The following is an 18,415-nucleotide window of genomic DNA, read 5'->3' as shown; positions in this document are numbered from 1 at the left end:
GTTCATATGATGTCACGTGGGACGCCCCACCACTACTTCTCAAGTGAGTAATTCTGAACTCCAACCGCATTGTTGTTCTAGCACCTCTGCCAACATGAGAAACGAACCGAAACCGCATTGCCAACGGCCCTCATGACTACAACCATGACCACCCGACATCCCCTCCCCGCACCCTTCTCCACCTCCACCACCCCCCTCACCCTCATAACCCAAGGCGCCGAAGCCCTCCTCTACAAAACCACCTTCCTCACCCCCACCACGCCCGCCGCGCTCAAAATCCGGCCCTCCAAACCCTGGCGCCACCCAACCCTCGACAAACGCCTCACCCGGCAGCGCATCCTCGCCGAAGCCCGGGTCCTCGCGAAGTGCAAGAAAGAGGGCGTCAGTGTCCCCGCGGTGCTCGCATTGGACTGGGAGAACGGGTGGACGGTGTGCGAGTGGGTGGAGGGTGTCACTGTCAAGGAGGCGTTGAGGGGGAGGGATGTAGCACAGGAAGGGGAGTTGAGGAAGTTGTTGGAAGCGATTGGACAAGCGGTGGGGAGGTTGCATGCTTGTGGGGTGGTGCATGGGGATCTTACTTCGAGTAATATGATGATTCGGCGAGCACCATCACAATCACAATCACAAAAAGAAGATAAAGGGACGGGGTCTCCTTCTTCGTCGTTGGAAGGCGAAATCGTCCTCATTGATTTCGGGCTCGCGACGCAGGCGACGCAGGAGGAGGATCGCGCGGTGGACCTCTATGTGCTGGAGCGGGCTTTTGGGAGCACGCATCCGAGGGAGGAGGGGCTGTTTGAGGAGTGTATGCTCGGGGCTTATGGGGGGAGTTATAAGGCGGCGAGGGGGACGTTGAGGCGGTTGGAGGATGTGAGGATGAGGGGACGGAAGAAGAGTATGCTTGGGTGATGGGGGGTGGTGAGGAGGGAGAGGGATCCGGACTCGACGCAATCGAGAATGAGAAGGGAAACTGGTTGACCTCAAGCTGGATTTGCACATTCGAAAATCATTAAGAAATGCTCTAGGACGGGACTACTTTGACTTCTCGACTACGGTAGTCCTCTCTGGAGTTGAACGAAACGAATATGCTACCGCGTCTGGGCAACAGTACTCCGTCGAAGCTCTGTCTCATAAGGCACCTTCTTTCGGATGTTTTCGTGCTGGAGTCCTTTCTGGACACGATGGAAAAACGTTCCCGTTCCAGCATTGAGGGCCCTACGAGGAGTAATGCTCGCAACTTGCACGACGAGCTGTATGTGCAACTTGTACTTTGGAAATCCATCGAGAAAGCTGCCCTAACATGCCTACTGGTTCATGAAGCCTGCCTCCACTGGAACGACTTCGGCATCGGCCATCCAAACCGACGCCAAGCGGGTCGATCTGCATTGCTGGACAAGGAACGACTCAAGCCGTTGATCAAACCCCGGCTCCCAAATGGCATTCGTGAATTCTGAGCGGAGGGCAACTTGTGTGTGCGGGCCTTCGTGCATTCTGGTTGAAGAGCTACGCATGCGAGGCGAGCATCATTTGCCAACCTTGGCCAGCGCAGTTGCACGATGAGGGCAATGGCTAGCACAAGCTGCACCTGAAGATACACACTAGAGGAAATCCAAACGATTAGACTCACTGTCCTGCTGTGTTAGCCACAACCGAGCTTCCTCTTGATCCTTCGTTCTTTGACCCTCACTGTCCTCGAACCCAGCTACCGTCCTCCCGGGAACACCTCACCACACCGGAGACATGATTCGAGTGGCCATCGCCCTGTCTCTAGGCCTCCTGACAACGGCTTTCGCAGACCAATGCTTCTTCCCCGATGGCTCTGACTCGACGGACGTTCCATGCAACAGCTCGGCCACGCATTCCGCTTGCTGTGCGAGTACATCCTACCGTCTGAGCAATGGCGTTTGCTTGTCCAGCGGCATCCTGAGCCGTGGCTCGTGTACCGATCAAAGCTGGGATGCGGACGGGTGCGGGCAGTATTGCACGAACTGTACGGGCTAGAAATCTTCTCAGCGCAACAGCACGACGGCATTGCTTACTTTGAGATCAGATAATACTGGCGGCGGGTATGCGATCATGGCATGCACGAATACGACCTTTACCTGCAGGTTCAATCCGGACAAGTGTTCGGTGACTTCTTCTGTCTTCACTATGAAGGACATGGATACGATTGTGTTGAAGTCTGATCAATTGACTTCTGCGATGGAGCTTGCTGGAGTTGATACTGGGAGTTCGAGCACCGACAGTGACAGTACCTCATCGACATCAGTCCCGGTGGTCACAGTCACAGCGACGGGCGCTGCGTCGCCAGACAGCGCCAAGGGATACACGTCAGGGCAAATGGCCGGTGTTGGCGCGGGCGTAGGCGTCCCTCTGCTGCTCGCGATCGGGGCTCTATCCTGGCTCCTCATTCTCGAGAAGAAGAAGTCTCACACCGACCAGCCGCATTTCCATCCTCTCCAGAGCCCCGAAGAGACAGGACACACCAATACCTGGACAGCGTGGAACCAACCGACGTACGGCGGCGGCGGGCAGCAGAGAATGCCCTCAGAACTGAACAACGAGCAAGTCGTCGAGATCGGCACGGAGCATCGTCTGGCGGAGTTGGAGCCGAAGTATCGAGCGTAAAAGGGGAGGCTCCTCAAATCAAAAAGAATAGCCTAGACTTTTACTTTATGTGTGAGAAATTTAGTTATCTAATGCCCTTCGAATCCTCTTCCCTCAGTCCACCACATCACCCAAGCGAATCATAGGGGTGGTGGTGGGAGCTGACATCATAAATTTCTGATACAGGTACGAATTGAATGGCGCAGTTGGAGAGCGTTTCGATTCGAAATTCGCATTCGAGTTTCGGCGAACGGCGGTGAAAAACAAAAGTAAAATGATAATGAGGTTTTCTCTAGAATCTCGAAATGGGATTCTAGTTCTTTTTGCATTTTTTCCCCCTTGGAGATAAGTAAATTGTGGGCAAGTTGTTGAGGTTTGTATGGAGAATCATTTAGCGGAAAGTATAGAGCGTTAAAGGACGCTCCTTAATCCACTCACTGTCTGGGCTTCGCGTATGTGAAAAGTCGGTCGTCCAGGAATTACTTAGAGAATCAAACACTCACAAGAGTAGGCTATTCGTAGCTCGTTTGAAATTGGAGTCTAGTGAACAATTTCACCCCACGTCTACGACATTCACTGATTGCGCGAGTCTGGTAACTTTTGCAAAGCCTCAATCACTTCCGCCGTCGACGCCGTGCCACCAAACATCCGCAGAGCGTGGAGAGCAGCCAAATGGTCCGGCTCATTGCACGTCCCCGTCGCATCACTTACAGTAGTCACAGCAAAATCCAACTGATACGCATCTCTCGCCGTCGACTCGACACACACATCCGTCCCGACGCCCGTCAAAACCAAATGGTTAACCCTCCGCTCCTTAAGAATACTTTCCAAGGACGTCCTCAAGAAGCCTGAATTCCGCGTTTTCTCCACGACGTGTTCGTCGGACTGGGGCGTGAGCTCTTCGAGGATCTCGGCATCCCAAGACCCGCGGAGGAGGCCTTGCAGTTTCTCTACGCTGTCCCCTCTGGAGCGGCTGCGTCTGTCGGAGTAGTCGGCGTTGTAGCCTGTTCTGAGGAAGAAGACGGGGATGTTGGCGGCGCGGAATGCGGAGCGGAGGTTGTTGATTTGTGGAATTATCGCTGTTGGGTCGCTTTGCATGCCCATCTTTGCGAAGCTGCCTTGTTTGTGGCAGAAGGCGTTTTGCATGTCAACGACTAGAAGCGCTGGGGCGGAATCGAGTTGGAGCATGTTGTTAGTGAAGGGGTGGTTTTTTTTATCTGTTGTGATTTTTGGTGCTGAGGGCTCTTACGAGAGAATGTTGGACTACTAGATTGTGTGGCACAGGGTGAAGTGAATGGAGCTCCAAAATAAAGTTCACGCCGTCTCTCTCGGCAGCTCCTTCCGAAGCTTGCATGTGAACTTGGAATTGACGTCGTGGCTTTGGACAGCTGTATGCACACGTAGCTGTTAAATGTTCAAATCTCCCACCCAAATCTCAAAACCACCTCCCACCTCAATTCGAACGTACAAAACCACCACCATGACCTCCTCAGTAAATCTCAATCGCCTCCTGGCACGTCTAGAGCATAACCTCCTCGCCCCCGATGCGGACTCCAACCTCCAACACTCCCAATACGAACGCAACCGCATCGGCGCGAACATCGAGCACGCTCGCGCCATGCTCCTGACGTCAGAGAAACAATCTGCGACGATACGGACGCAGAGCCAAAGGGAGCACATGCAGACGGATCTTCAAGAGAAGAGGGAGTTGATCAAGAAGTTGAACACGCGGTTACGAGAGCTCAACACAGCTGGGGATGAGAACGACGATGAGGAGGATGAGGATGAAGAGGACGTCCTGAACACATACGCGCCCGCGAGGAACGACACCGAAGCCGGCCTCGAGACGGGAGAAACGCAAGCACCGCGGATCGACGAGTCGCAACAGCAGGAACTCCGCTCGCGAAAACCGAATCTCCAAGCGACAGACAACCGAACCGCCGCCTCGACCTCCGCGCGCGAACAGCTCTTTTCTGGCCGATCGCAGGAGAAAGAACAACCAGATCCGAACCTCTCCCAAACGGAAACGCTCATGTCGCACAACCGCACCGAGCAAGAAGCCCTCACGACGGGGTTGCTGGGTCTCGCGCAGGCGCTGAAGGAGAGTTCGCTGCAGTTTTCGTCGTCGTTGGAGGCGGAGAAGGATGTGAGGAATAAGGCGGAGAGTGGGCTGGATAAGGCTGGGCAGGGGATGGATGCGGCGGGGAAGAAGATGTCGACCCTGAGGAGAATGAGTGAGGGGCAGGGGATGTTGGGAAGATTGAAGTTGTATGGGATGATTTTTGGGCTGTGGGTGGCGTGTTTTTTGGTCGTGTTTGTTGGGCCGAAGATTCGGTTTTGATCAATAGTGCTTGACGGAATGTCAACGCGTTGGGCTCATGATTCTTGATATGACATCGTTGGTCTTGATCCTGATCTTGTCCTTTCTACCTGTGATCATGCTTTGACCTGTCCCTCCCCACCAACTCCAACCAACGCCATCGCTCACGAGGCCCAACCCATTCATGGCTCAAACTTGGGATTATACTTCGCCGTAGCCGCCTGGAACGCCTCCCTCTTCGCCGCCAAATCCGCCAACATCTCATGCTCCTTATCCACGCTCGCGAGCTTCTTCTGCAACTCCACCGTCTCCTTGCCCGCGATTGTATCCAGCACCAACCGATTCGCAATCGCCGCGCTATTCTCCGGCTCCAGCGTCAAAGCCTGGTTCAGCGCCGTCTCCGCCTCCTCAATCCGTCCCATATGCAACTCGCTCACGGCCTGCGCGATCAGGGACGTCGCCGACGCGGACGAAGGGCCCTGCGTGACCTCTTCGAAGACGTAAAACGCCTTCTGGTAGTTCTCCCCGCCCTGCCGCATTCCAATCCAGCTCTCCGCCAGATTCACCAGCAGAGCGTCCTGCGCGAAACTCCGCGCACTTCGCGCCTCTTTGACCGCCAAGTCCGTCCGGTTCTGCGAGAGGTGGATCTGCACGATCAACGCTACGGCATCCAGACTCCCCTGGTGCTTCGCCAGCAACTGCAGCGCGGCCTCCTGCTCGCCCGCCCGCGCCAACACCGTCCCCGCGAGTAGCTGCACGCTCAAACTCTCCCCTTCGCTCTCCGCTAACCGCTTCGCCTCCTTCACGGCGGCGTCGCTGGGCTGAGAGAGGTATGAAGCGTAGGTCCGAACCGCTGCGAGGTCCGGGGTGGATTTCGCGTCCGAGTCGGAGATGGCGCTTATGACTTCGTTGTATTGGCCTAGGGCGCATTGGGCGCGGTATTGGAGGACTTGGATGGGGAGTTTGTTGGAGTCGGAGAAGGAGGAGGCCAAGTAGTCGTCTAGCACGGATTGGTATTGGCCTTGGATGAATGCGGTGTGGATGTTGACGAGTTCGCCTTCGGCGCCGAAGGGGTCCATGGTCGCGGTGGTCGTGTGTATTCGGTGGAGGCTGGGTGGTTTGAGTTGAGGTGTGGGAGTTGGACGTGTGGTGGGAGTGTTTCGTTGTCAATGTTCGAGGACACCTGGTTTCCACTGAGCGATATGGCTGGGCGGATGAACCCCCGCGGGGAAGGGGCGAGACAATTGGTTGAAGTGGGGCCAATCAATTTTGAATTAAAGTTCAGGTAACACTTTGATGGGGAGTTTGAGATGTACGTTGAACGGACATCATTCGCAAGGAACATTAAACATTACTATTATATTCATTGTAGAAGGAACACTCTAGCAAAAACGAATTACATGCTCTGTACGCATCAAGCACTCTCCTCATCATCACCATCATATCCACTGTCGTGCAGCTCCCCCCTATCGAAGTACTGCGGCGGAGCACTAATATCGAGATGCTCCACGAATCTTGAAGTCCGGCACTTCTTTTTGAGCTCGCATTGGGGTGGGGCTTGTAAAGCGTCGTCTTCGTTCGTATGCTCTGAAGGATGTCCCAAGTCGCTCTGCCCTGACTCACCCTCATGATCAACATTTGTTGGTAGCGGCGACCTGATATCCGCCAGAGCATTGCGTCTGTCGAATGGAGATCGCAACCGTGAGGTAACTGGGGTGGATGATCCAGTGTTTGCAGACGATACTCTATCAGGTGTACTGGCATGAGTGCTGTTGTTGTTCCAGCCTGCACTCGGTTCGGCATTCTCTTCAGCCGCGAACCCCCATGGCGTTGGTGGAAAGACGCTCGAGTGTGGAGTTGGAAGCAATAATGGTCGAGCGGTGGGTCGTTCGGGGGAATCCAAGATGCTGTCGAGGGAGCTCAAGTTTCGTGGAGTGTCCTGTCTATCGATGCCAATGCTAGCGAGAGTAGGCCCTGGCACGGTGGCAATGACACGACACTCGAGTCTCCGTAAACGCCTGTAGTGGAGAGATGGCCTTGCAGGTTGTTGGGTTGGCACTGAACTGAAGATTTCAGGTTCCGATGGCCATCGCCTCAGCGCGAGTGGATCTAATGATGTGTCTAGCAGCGGCCACAGTTGATGCTCAGAGGTGTAAGGTGCTGGACGTTCGAGGAAAGGTGTCAAAGGAATGTTCTGCTCGATTCGGGGGACATCAGGCCCAGGGACATGGTTTGGAGCCGGCTCCATCGTGTGCTTTCTTGGTCGATTCTGGTTAGACATAGAGAATGTGTTGAGTAAGGATTGGGTGGTGGATTAAAAGGGGATAAGAAGACCAGCTTCTGGAAGGCGAAATGAATGTTGAATGGGGGAATTAGTTTTGAGATTGCCCATGGGCTGTACTTATACTTCGCCCAGTGGACATTCTGCTCGCGCCAGGATCAATTGTCTAAGACTTCGTGCGCGAATGTCTTTCGACGCCTTTGAGTGAGTCTCGCGACGGCTAGATCGGGCGTCGATGATAGTCTGCACGATTAGTGAGACGCAGCAGCCGATGGCTGATGGTTAAGATTCAACACTCAAGCCCTGCCAACTTTGAAGGACAATATCTGCATCAGTGTTAGCATGGATCTCAGCAAAGACTTTCCCAAAATACGCACGTCGTTCTTGCCAGGGGCTACCACATCGTCTTCACTGACCCGAATACCACCAACCGTCTCGCAGTACGCGAGTGGCGCATCGCCCATGACTTTGCGGTAGACGTTGCCAACAGTGCTGCCTTTCTTGACCAAAACACAGTCACGAAACACGGCCGCCCTGTCACCTGATGTGCCAGCCTCGCCACTCCCAAATGTGCCTATATTTCGCACTGGGTACACAGCCACAAGGCCCAATAACTCGGAAGCGCGAGACAAGACCTGGTTGACACCTGTGCTGCCAAATCGGTAAAGCACCATGTCTTTGAGGTTTTCGACTCGAGCTTTGAGCTTGTCGTCCATCTCCAGCAGGCCGCCGCCGTCTTCTTCGCCTTGCTCTATGAGGTCTTCTCTGGTGTCTATGAATTCTGATCCGGGAATGTATCGGATGAAGTTTTGTTTCGCGAGTCGCCGCAGAAAGACTTCGGCGATTGCGCTGCAAAGGACTATTCGTTCGGGCTTTTCGGATTTGGCAATCTTCGAAACATTCTTGTCTGCATCGTTGTGATCGATTTTGTTCAGCGCCAGGACCGTCGGGAATTTCTCGTCGATGAAGGTCTCCACGACCAGTCGAATGGTGTCGTCGTCCCAATCTTGAAGGGGTATCTTCAGCTGCAGCTTATCCAGTACGCGGGCCACCAGTTTGGAGTTAGACCCATAGCCAGAGAACTGATTCTGCAGCGTTTCCACCGGAGTCGCCTTCACAGCGACATGGCGTCGTTTGATGCCTCCCCACTTTTCCTTGAGGTTCCCTAGCACCCAGTTCACAATCTCTGATCGCAGCCAGGCAATGTCTTGCGAGGGATCGTACCCTCTTGTCGCTTTTCCGTCAGCGTCTGTTGTACCGCTAACATCAACCACATGAATCAGCGCATCGGCGTGTCTGAGGTCGTCCAGGAATTTATTCCCCAGTCCTTTTCCTTCATGGGCGCCAGGCACCAGACCAGCAACGTCCAAAAGCTCTATAGGCACACTGCGCACGCCTTGCTGGCACGCTCCGTAGTTCGGCTTGCATCTCTCTTGTAATGGCGGTGGCTCGTTTGGAGAGGAAGGCGTGTTTCCTGGTAATGATGTCCGCGAGCAGGCGCATTCCACTTGCAGATAGCCCACTGCGCGGTTCGGGGTGATGGTCGTGAAGGGAGCGGCGTTTGTTTTTACCACCGTGTCGGTGAGACTGCACGGCAATGGGCGTTATCGCGAGCCTCTCGATGTTGGAACCAGTAGATCGTACCTGTTAAGCGTGGTGGATTTACCACTACTGGGCTTGCCCACCAGGCCTATGAGGGGATCACGAGGCATGCTGGACTTGGGGCATGTTGACGCAGCGGCCTATGAGTATGAAAAGGTGATGTGTGCCGTATGCGTCTCCGGTGTATGTCATGTGCGACGTGGGCATGCGCAGAGCTCAGTTGAAGAATTGTTTGAAGTGCAGTAGTGAAGGATGCATCCGAGCTGCACAACAGCGGAGTCGGCGCGGGCCTCTAACCTTAAGAGCTTTGAATAGGGGATCCTGGACATGGGTAGCAGCAGGAGAGGATGCAGTGAGCAGCACGAGTCGCCGACCACATCATCACCCAGGCCTCGCGGGACTCCTGGCCAGCAGATCGCGCACCAAAAGAGCCGTTCCCCTTAAACCGCAGCGACTGTTCAGTCTGCGCTGCCCCACCGCTCGGCGTCAGAATCGCCCCTGCAGGATCGAAGAACGTTGCCCCAAGCCAGCCAGACCGCTTGCAGCAGGCCCAGAGTGTTGTGCTCTCCTCTGCTGTCACCACTGCACCCCTCGTTGGGTACTACCACAGCGCCAGTCCGCGTCCCAGCGCCGACTTCACCACCACCACCGCCTCCTATAGCACCGTATCCATCTGGCGGCCACTGCCGGGAGCGCTGCGGACTAGCGACGGCGACAACAATAACAACACTAATAACAACACCACTCCTCGGCCTGGCAACCGACGACGGGGATGTGCCACAGATCGCCCGCCTTTCGTGACACCAGACTGTCACCGACCCATTGAACATGCACTGAGCGTGCGGGCACCGCCATGCACCCATCCGCTGCCATCGACAGGTGAACACCCAGTGCATGCGGGAGTCCGGAGCACGCAGAGACAGACTATTGCCCTTGGCTTGTGCACATCCCAAACACGCGCACGCGCTATCTCCGCCCCTCGATTGCCAATTACAGCAGCACACTGAGACGAATCCTTATGATATTCACTTAATTGAGCCCCGACGTCGCCATGAACACTGCTTCCCGCTTCCACCTCCGCGGCCAGGCGCAGCCATATCTGGACCGCGAGAGAAACGGCGTGCCAGACGATTCGGGCAATGAATGTGAGCTGGCCCACGATTGCCATGATCTACCACGATTCCAGTCCACTGACAGCCAGGCAGCCGAATCACTGATACGTCGCAAATTCCAACGCACGACCACCGACGCCACGAACAACGACGACACCTTCCGAAAGCCTTCAATACCGGCATCAGCATCGAGACCTCAGCCCGATCAGCGGGCTGGTTTCAGCCACCACCGAAGACGTAGTACACTGAGAGAAAACGCGAGGGTGCCGAGCGGACCGCGAGAGTTCCCCAGCCCAGGCAAAAGGTAGGCATTCTGCGAAGATCTGTTCATCGGCCATGTGGGATTGTTGGGGGTGTAGAAAGACTGACGTGCATGGTAGAACCGCCAGTGGGAGCATTGGCTCAATCGCGCCTTCTGTGACCGAATCCACAAACACGTCTCGTTCCTTCTTACCGCAGAGCTCTTCCGAACCATTCTTCCCCAACGCCGGCGAGGCACCTCGATTCAGCTTTGGCAACCCCTCTTCCAACGACGACAACGACTCCCCCACGACCCCTGCCGAACGACTTGGTGACGAATTCGATTTCATCCCAACCGTGAACTTCGACGACCTTCAGAATTCAATTGCTAATTACGATGGCAATGGCCCGCTTCTGAGCGATTTCCCAGCCGTGGGCGGTGGAAGAGTGGTGCCGAAAGAGACGGGCAATAACCGCGTGAAGGACAGCAATCCAGCGAGCTCCAGACCACCTGTACCCAAGGTGGAGGCAAGAGAAGAGCCGAGTGTGAGCAGGAGTGCAAGTCTGCGGAGGAGACTGAGTTCTGTCACTGGAGGGAAGCAGACCACCGGCCAAACCACCAAGGACAACGGCAATGCTCCTCAGAGTGGTCTCTCACTTCGAAGCAGACGCCAAAGCACAGCACCTCAAGGACCACCGCCCTCTGGCCCTGCACCACCACCTGCAGGAGTTGGCAGCCGAGCTCCCAGAAAGTCTGTTGGTCCTGGTGTTATTGCGTCCATGATGGAGGGCAGAAAGGCATCTCATCCACTGCCAAGCGCCCCGGATTCTACGTTAAAGTCCTCACTGGCCCGCACGAACAGTCTCACCAAGTCGTCAAGACGTACCACGATGCAGCCGTCAACATCAGCAGGTGCGGAACTTCCCCGTATCTCAGCTGTCACTGCGACGACGCAGTCTCGCGCGAACAAAGTGAAGAGTTTACAACCTCCTCCACGTGAACCAGATCCCAATACACCAAACTCTCGGCCGGTCTCGAAGGGAAATCCAACCCGAGCCACCACTCCATCTTCGTCCGGCAACAGGCGACAATCAACAGTCTCGGGACGAGCGTCAGGTTTGGGAGCGCGAACGATCAGTCCAACAGATGCACGCCGTCTCAAGCGGCTGTCCATGATGCAGGCTCCTCCGCTACCAAGTAGCGTGGCTAAAGGTAGTGCAGGGCCGGCGCAGGAGGAGATGCCGCCACTGAAGATTGAGATGCCACGTCTCGCGCAACCAAGCCCGAGTCTGATCCCAAGGAGGACCAGCAACACCACACCAACGTCAGCTCGCACTTCGCCAGAAGCTCGTGTTGGTAACAACGGCGGCAACGGGGGCGTGAGCCTCAGCACCAAATCGAGCTATCAATCGCTCCTCGCATCATCCGCTTCAACATCTCGCCTGCCAACGCCTAAGCCTCGAAATGTTAATTCCAGTTCTGGCCAGTACGGCGAGGACGAAGAGATGGTGCCACCGGTTCCGGCGATACCCAAGGCATATGAAAGCCCTCGAGAGTCTGAGGCACAACAACAATACTTTACTGGCCCCCTGAAGTCGTCACAAAGTGGATATGGGGGAAACAGTGGCGAGGATTTCGAAGCTGATACTCAACTCACGAGCAAACTTCCAAAAGCCAACCAAGAGATGCCTAATGATACGCGGCGGAAGACTTCGGTCGATCGTCCTCGAGCACATCAGCGTATGAACACGATCGAGAACATCGAACGAAGCGTGAACATGACGGCGCCGAAGCCAGCAAGACCGCAAGTCGATGCGAATGGCCGCAAGAACAATAATTTGCAGCCTCTGCGCCTATCGCCACTGAACTTGATGCCGATCAGTCAGCACAACTCGAACAGAGCTTCAGGGTTTCGGCGTCCGAGCCAGGAAGTAGAGACTAGAGACGACTACGCGAATGCTCAAACCCCAGAGCCGAGACGTGCTGCAAAGACCCCGTCAACGCCCATGACCGCCAGCAAAGCCACATTCTTCCGTCGCCAGGATGATGAGTACGCAAAACAAATGGCTTTGAGGAGTGCATCCTCACACTATGCCTTACGCGACTTGATGCAACTCGATGACCATACCACAAAGTTTTTTGATGATTCCGACGTTGAACTCACGGGGGTTGGCGTTCCAGTCCCGCATGCCAAACAACGCAGTGCCATCACTCCCTTTGCCTCGGGTTCCTTGCCAAAGGCGTCAGGAGAATTTGGCCGGCCACGAGGGAGGCCTAGCGTTGATAATGATGACTACACCATGAGTAACTTCGAGACCTTCCAGCAACTGCAGAATGTGAAACCCCAAGGACCACGATCCAGCAGAAGCGGGACCAATACTTCTTACAAGACAGCAGAAACCCCCAACTCTCTTGAGAGTCCGGTGGAATCAGGTCAAGCCGATGGCAAGAAAGAAGGTGGACTGCGACGGAAGCTTTCCCTTGGCTGGCGGCGGAGCAGCAGCAAGGCGAACAACCATCCTGACAACAAGTCCAGCCCTCAAGAGCCACCGGCGTCTGAGAAAGAGAAGCACGCCAAGCTGCAGAAGCGAGCGAGTGAGATGCCACCGCCAAGGTTACCGGCCAGTGCAACTTGTACAGGAGATATTCCAACAGTTCCGTTCGCGACGACAAGACCAAGCCTCGACTCGTCACGCCGCAAGTCAACTGCCACGCCCATCAACACGCTTTCCAGCGCCCATGTACAAAATGAACAGGAGCCGCCTACACCAACCTCGAAAACCAAAAGTCTACATTCTGAGCAGCCACAACCTGTGCAGGCCTCTAATAGAGCTAGCAGTTGGGGCAACATTGGTGCGAACGGAAGACCAGCAAATCTGAAAGGGCCCTCGCAAGCACCAAAAGCCCGCCAAGGGTCGACAGCATCAACTCTATCCGCTATTGTTAAAGACAAGGACGACCATACCGCCGACGAGGAGATGCGCCGCTTGTCCCAAAAGCGACGAGATGTCGATACAGCTGCCAAGGAAACCGAGGAATTGAAGAAACGTGCTGTGGCTCGCTCCCCCATGAGTCCAGAGCGCGTTCTGCATGATCGTAACTGCACTCTCAACATCTTTGAGCGCGGCGAAGTTATGGACTACGAAAAGGACGGTGTTTACTTCACCGGCAACAAGAATGCACGGAAGATCATCGGCAGTCTCAGTCCTTCGCCGTCAGGGGACAAAGACTCCAAAGCAGGCAACTACGGCTACGACGACGAACGTGGAGATTACAACATCGTGCTTGGTGATCACCTAGCGTATCGATACGAAGTTGTAGACATCCTTGGCAAAGGCAGCTTCGGACAGGTTGTTCGATGCGTGGACCACAAGGACGGAGGTGTAGTGGCGGTCAAGATCATCCGCAACAAGAAACGATTCCACCAGCAGGCATTGGTCGAAGTCGGTATCTTGGGCCGCCTGAGGGATTGGGTGAGTGTGTTCACGTTTGTTTGACGTTCGTACGCTGACATTGGTACCAGGATCCCGACGGCGCTCACGCCACGCTCTCCATCACGTCCTCGTTTTACTTTCGCTCGCACTTGTGCATTGTCACGCCCTGCCTCAGCATCAATTTGTACGAGCTGATCCGAGCTCACAACTTCGTCGGCTTTTCGTTGCCACTCATTCGTCGATTCGCCCGCCAACTGCTTACATGCCTGGTGCTGTTGCAGAACAAGCGCATCATTCACTGCGATCTCAAACCTGAGAACATCCTGCTTTGCGAAGCTCGCAAAGCTGATGTCCGAGTCATCGACTTTGGCAGCAGTTGCAAGGAAGAAGAGAAGGTGTATACGTACATTCAGTCCCGCTTCTACCGCAGCCCTGAAGTCATTCTTGGAAGCAGCTATGGCTTAGGCATTGATATGTGGTCTCTTGGCTGCATCCTTGCTGAGCTCTGGACTGGATATCCGCTCTTCCCCGGCGAGAACGAACAAGAACAGCTAGCCTGCATCATGGAGATATTTGGGCCACCAGACCGGCACCTCGTCGAGCGCTGCACCAGGAAGAAGCTCTTCTTTGACTCTGTTGGAAAACCAAGAGTCACGGTCAGTAGCAAGGGCCGACGACGGAGGCCAAGTTCGAAGACTTTGTCCCAGGCTTTGAAGACAGAGGACGAAGCCTTCCTTGACTTCATCACCCGCTGCCTGCGTTGGGACCCGGATCGTCGACTTAAGCCCCAAGATGCCATCAGCCATCCATTCATCACGAATCAACCTCTCAATCAGCGACCTGGAATCCCAGATGAAGCTCGCCGCGCTGCGCGGTTGAGATCGACTGCAGCAGCTTCGACCACCAACAATGGGATACCCAGCCCGGTAAAGCGGGTACATACAACCGGCGGCGTGGCTACGAACTCGGGAAATGCATTCGCACAGCAGCAGGCCCAGCAGACTCCTGCAAAGGAGAGAAGTCGACCATTGCCAGAGACACCGCAGACCGCATTACGGAATGGAGCCCCTGCAACATCGAGCAATAGCCACGCCAACCAGGGGTCGCCATCCAAGCAAGTCGGGGGCAACCGCAGGCAAAGCGTTGCAACGGGCAACTCCGCTGCTGTGGCGGGTAGCAAGAGGGCAAGCAACGGCGTGCCGGTCGTCGGTTCCTCGGCTACCAGCGGTCCAGGATCGCAGCGTCAAGCCAGCGGCAGCAGCGCAAGCAGTCTAGCGCAGATGGCTGCACGGGAGGCCAATGCTGCGCGGTGGAGGCCTTGAGAGGAAGAGATGATGGATGAGGGTAGCTGCATCTAAATAAGAGTACAAAGAGTATTATTGGGCGCAGGTAGCGGAATCGTCGTGTCTTTGCATGGACGGCATGGACTGGGACTGGTGCATGTGTCAATGGTCTGCATGCATGCAAGAGAGACTTGGGAGCCTCGGATTTTGATGATGGGTCTTTTTTATCTAAAGAGATGCGCGCTAGCGACGGCTGAAGCATTCGTCGTGCGGCTGTTACTGCTGCTGCTGCAGACGGCCCAGCATCAATGAATGCCGAGTCATCAACAAGTCGAAAAAAAAGCACGGACTAATCAACTTCCATCTGAAGCATCATCATTCAGCCTCGTTACTTCCAGTCTTTACTTTTCTTTCCCGTTTTCAGCATCCGAGTACTTAGGTACAGGTACATTCTACAATCGGATCTCCCTCCGTATGTACCTACGAACCGACAATTCCCGAAGTCGCCAGTGCCTTGTTCGAACTCATCGTCGATGGAAAGAATCAGACTTTCTCTGGCTGCATGCAAGATACAGTAAAATGCCGCAATTGCAGAATGATGATAGAGAGAAGAAAGGAAGAGGCTTGGGTCGTGCGAACGAGCTGAATCGCTTCTACCTCCCCCCACATACGTATGTGTCAGACACGGATGGATTTTTTGTTGTCGTTGTTGTTGGGTTTGGTTTGGGTTGGGTCGAGAGCTTGATAGGGTTAGATATTCGATAGGAGGATGGACGGAAAGACACGACGACGGCGGTGATGATGAGGAGGAGCGGCTTCAGGAACACATATTTAATAACGTGCGTGGCTTTTTTGGCTGTCCGTTCGGTTGGTTGTTTGCTGGAGGCGGAGGAGGGGCGCATTCTAGCATGTGAAAGTGGGCGCACGGGTGGGGATCTTCGGGTTTCCTCAAAGGCTACAACCCGAACCGGACAAGAGGACGGGACGGGAGCTGGCATGCATGTGAACGAGTACCGCCGGACCCAACACGACGTCGTTCATCCTGAAGCTCCTGCTTGCTTTTTGGCTGGTGAGGGTTTCTGGGGTTTTGGCGTTGATGGGTGATGAGCGGAGGGATGCGGGAGTTTGTACATGTAGTGTTTGATGATGGTGGTGAAGCTTCCTCCGTCCGTCGAGAATGATGATGATGAGCATGCCAGGATGACTTTGCGGGAGATAAGAACGGCAAGGTAGGTTGGACATCGGGTCAGGATTTCTCCACGATCATGGGGAATGGGGAAGAAGAAGAGGGCACTGCGTCACGAACCCATGGAGTGCAGAACCGAAGACGCATCAACTTCGGGTGATTTTGAGTCGATGTCGTACAACACGGTGGACTTCACGTCTTGCGGGCGATCAGTGGTACAGATGAAACAATGGCCGTCGGTGTTGAGTTTGAGGATGCTTGGAGCCAGCGTTGGAGGAGAATGATCGTTTACCGTGAGGCTTTTGCTGCCCTTCCATTCCAGCTCGTAGATTAACCCAGAACGAAATTCGAATTCGGCAATCACCAACAATCTCAGCGATTGGAGTTGCTTCGTTTCTAACTAACAACATGAATGAAATGGGGGTCTTCGGCCGTCTCTAGTCTCTAGCCGTCTTGTTGGTCGTGGATCATCTCCCTCGCTCTCCAGCAATCGTCCTCTATCATCTGTAGTAAGGGGGGTTTCTCATTTTTTATCGTGGACTGCCTTCGTCTCCAAGACAGACACGCCGTGGTGGTATCAATTAAAAGCAAACCTTTCCCTCTCAACGCCTTTTTCCGCGATGCAATGACGCCTCTTTCGTTTGTAGTAAAAGGGATTATATTGTTGAATGCTGCTGCGGCACTTATGCGACGGCAGCCTGGTCCAATGGGTTGGTGTTGTGCTTTGAAGCGTCTGGAGACAACATGGCACTTCCGTTCAGCTTGCTGTCCGTGATGTTGAGGGCGTCCTTGAGCAGTTTCTTTTGCTCTCGCTGGTTCTCGCGGTGGATGCCGTGCGTGACGGCGTCCAAAACGGTGTCGACAGTGGCCTTGGGCTCGTACTTTGGCGTGGTACCGTTCTCGTAGACACCGGTCTTGACGAGGATGGAATACCAGGTGTTTTCGGACTCCTCGTTGAACTGGTTAGTTCCACGAATGTCTGATTCAGGCGTGTCGCCAACAAAGTACACGGTCTCTGGTGGCGCATCGATACCGTGCGTGTCCTTGCGCCACTGCTGCAAGAGTCTGGTGGCGAACTGGAACGTGCCAATCTGCGGTTTGCCGAAAGCGGTGGTTTCTAGGTCCTTGCCGGTGACTGCTTTGAACATAGCCTCGATGGAAAGACGGAGAGCGCCCATTCCGAGACGAGTCAGATCGTGAGAGGCCGACCAAACGACATCGTTGTGCGAGAAGAAGAGCGGTGGGCCCTCGTCGAAGTTTTCAGACCGAGTTCCCAGGTAGCCTCCCTTCGACATGAGCAAATCGAGGATGATCTGCTGGTCGCCAGCCCAGTCTCTGCTGTCGGCGAAGACAAAGATTGCGTCGATTTTGGTCTCAGCGAAATTCCTCTCCCTAGAGTTGCCATGCTCCTCTTCCGTGAGCTTTCGGAAAGGAGTGGTATCTGGGTTGTCCTTGATGATATCGCCAGGCGTCACAACGTCCGTGAAGCCGTAGCCTTCAGCAACGTGTCTGCACTTCTCGCCTTCGCCTCCAACGACAAGCACAGTCTTGAACTTTTCAGCCATTTCCCGCATGGGAGTGTGGCCACAGATGAACTGTCCGGGTGAGACTTCAATGTCGAGCTGCTTCGACAATTGGATGCAGCGTTCTTGCTCTGTCTTGCCCCCACCGTTGGTGACGAAGATGTAGGGGATCTTGATGCCGTAATCGTTTTTGCCATTGAGGACTTGCATGGCCTCGATGGCCTCTGGGATCGGTCGTCCGCCACGGATGAGAACTCCGTCAATGTCGAAGGCGAATGCAAACTTGTCCGTAACGAGCGTGTCTGGAGGGGTCTCAGGCTCAGAGGTTGGGTCTGTGACATCTTCAATCTCCAGCCTGGCCATCTCAAAGGCAGCCGCGGTTTCGTGGGCGTTGCTGGGAGCCATGAGATGCTTTGGCGGCACAACCACCGTTGGCCCACGCATGTTCAGGGCGTTGATGGTGGCATCTTGAGAGCTGAGGCGACGCAGCTGCTTGCTGGGCCGCTTGGGCGCGGTGATGGTCTCGCCGGCAGACATGATTTCGGTTGTTTGCTCGATCGACAGTGAGTGGGAGAGATTCCAGGTAGGTGGGAGGCGATGTTGGGGAAAGGAAACAGAGTGCAGCAGCGTTGCTCACTTAAGAGAACGTGCGTGTGGAGGAAAATTGGAGACTGTGGGATAGTTGTGGAGAATTGACCCGACCTGGGCCAGCATCAGAGCGGTTTATATCGACGCCGGACACGGGCGACCCATCCGACGTAGAGGCAGCGCGGTCGCCTCTCTCGAATCAAAGCTGTGAGAGCAAAGTCGTCCTCTCCTCGGCCCGGTT

General features: G+C 54.9%; 9 protein-coding genes across 9 annotated transcripts; 4 read left to right on the top strand and 5 right to left on the bottom strand.

Moving 5' to 3' along the window:
* Positions 1-144: 144 nt before the first annotated feature.
* On the top strand, positions 145-906 carry M409DRAFT_64795 (uncharacterized protein; the record flags this gene model as incomplete). The annotated part of the gene is made up of 1 exon (XM_033816230.1): positions 145-906. One exon carries the CDS (start codon positions 145-147, stop codon positions 904-906), a length of 762 nt encoding a protein of 253 aa, XP_033670674.1.
* An 831-nt stretch (positions 907-1,737) lies between these two features.
* Positions 1,738-2,625, top strand: M409DRAFT_52285 (uncharacterized protein; the record flags this gene model as incomplete). Its single annotated transcript, XM_033812041.1, has 2 exons — positions 1,738-1,987; positions 2,048-2,625. 2 exons carry the CDS (start codon positions 1,738-1,740, stop codon positions 2,623-2,625), a joined length of 828 nt encoding a protein of 275 aa, XP_033670673.1.
* Positions 2,626-3,177: 552 nt separating this feature from the next.
* M409DRAFT_52284 (uncharacterized protein) lies at positions 3,178-3,792 on the bottom strand (the record flags this gene model as incomplete). The annotated part of the gene is made up of 1 exon (XM_033812040.1): positions 3,178-3,792. The coding sequence occupies one exon, from the start codon at positions 3,790-3,792 to the stop codon at positions 3,178-3,180; it is 615 nt and encodes a 204-aa protein (XP_033670672.1).
* A 292-nt stretch (positions 3,793-4,084) lies between these two features.
* M409DRAFT_20196 (uncharacterized protein) lies at positions 4,085-4,945 on the top strand (the record flags this gene model as incomplete). The annotated part of the gene is made up of 1 exon (XM_033805274.1): positions 4,085-4,945. One exon carries the CDS (start codon positions 4,085-4,087, stop codon positions 4,943-4,945), a length of 861 nt encoding a protein of 286 aa, XP_033670671.1.
* Positions 4,946-5,106: 161 nt separating this feature from the next.
* Positions 5,107-6,003, bottom strand: M409DRAFT_20195 (uncharacterized protein; the record flags this gene model as incomplete). The annotated part of the gene is made up of 1 exon (XM_033805273.1): positions 5,107-6,003. One exon carries the CDS (start codon positions 6,001-6,003, stop codon positions 5,107-5,109), a length of 897 nt encoding a protein of 298 aa, XP_033670670.1.
* A 335-nt stretch (positions 6,004-6,338) lies between these two features.
* Positions 6,339-7,172, bottom strand: M409DRAFT_20194 (uncharacterized protein; the record flags this gene model as incomplete). The annotated part of the gene is made up of 1 exon (XM_033805272.1): positions 6,339-7,172. One exon carries the CDS (start codon positions 7,170-7,172, stop codon positions 6,339-6,341), a length of 834 nt encoding a protein of 277 aa, XP_033670669.1.
* Positions 7,173-7,501: 329 nt separating this feature from the next.
* On the bottom strand, positions 7,502-8,917 carry M409DRAFT_20193 (uncharacterized protein; the record flags this gene model as incomplete). The annotated part of the gene is made up of 3 exons (XM_033805271.1): positions 7,502-7,531; positions 7,583-8,792; positions 8,850-8,917. 3 exons carry the CDS (start codon positions 8,915-8,917, stop codon positions 7,502-7,504), a joined length of 1,308 nt encoding a protein of 435 aa, XP_033670668.1.
* A 941-nt stretch (positions 8,918-9,858) lies between these two features.
* Positions 9,859-14,916, top strand: M409DRAFT_64790 (uncharacterized protein; the record flags this gene model as incomplete). The annotated part of the gene is made up of 3 exons (XM_033816229.1): positions 9,859-10,223; positions 10,279-13,633; positions 13,684-14,916. The coding sequence occupies 3 exons, from the start codon at positions 9,859-9,861 to the stop codon at positions 14,914-14,916; spliced, it is 4,953 nt and encodes a 1,650-aa protein (XP_033670667.1).
* A 1,830-nt stretch (positions 14,917-16,746) lies between these two features.
* M409DRAFT_64789 (uncharacterized protein) lies at positions 16,747-18,123 on the bottom strand (the record flags this gene model as incomplete). The annotated part of the gene is made up of 1 exon (XM_033816228.1): positions 16,747-18,123. The coding sequence occupies one exon, from the start codon at positions 18,121-18,123 to the stop codon at positions 16,747-16,749; it is 1,377 nt and encodes a 458-aa protein (XP_033670666.1).
* Between the last annotated feature and the right edge of the window lie 292 nt (positions 18,124-18,415).

Source organism: Zasmidium cellare (assembly GCF_010093935.1).
Source record: "Zasmidium cellare ATCC 36951 unplaced genomic scaffold M409scaffold_9, whole genome shotgun sequence".
Taxonomy (NCBI): domain Eukaryota; kingdom Fungi; phylum Ascomycota; class Dothideomycetes; order Mycosphaerellales; family Mycosphaerellaceae; genus Zasmidium; species Zasmidium cellare.
Note: the sequence above shows the minus strand (reverse complement) of the source record. Positions and strands in the feature narration are given on the sequence as shown.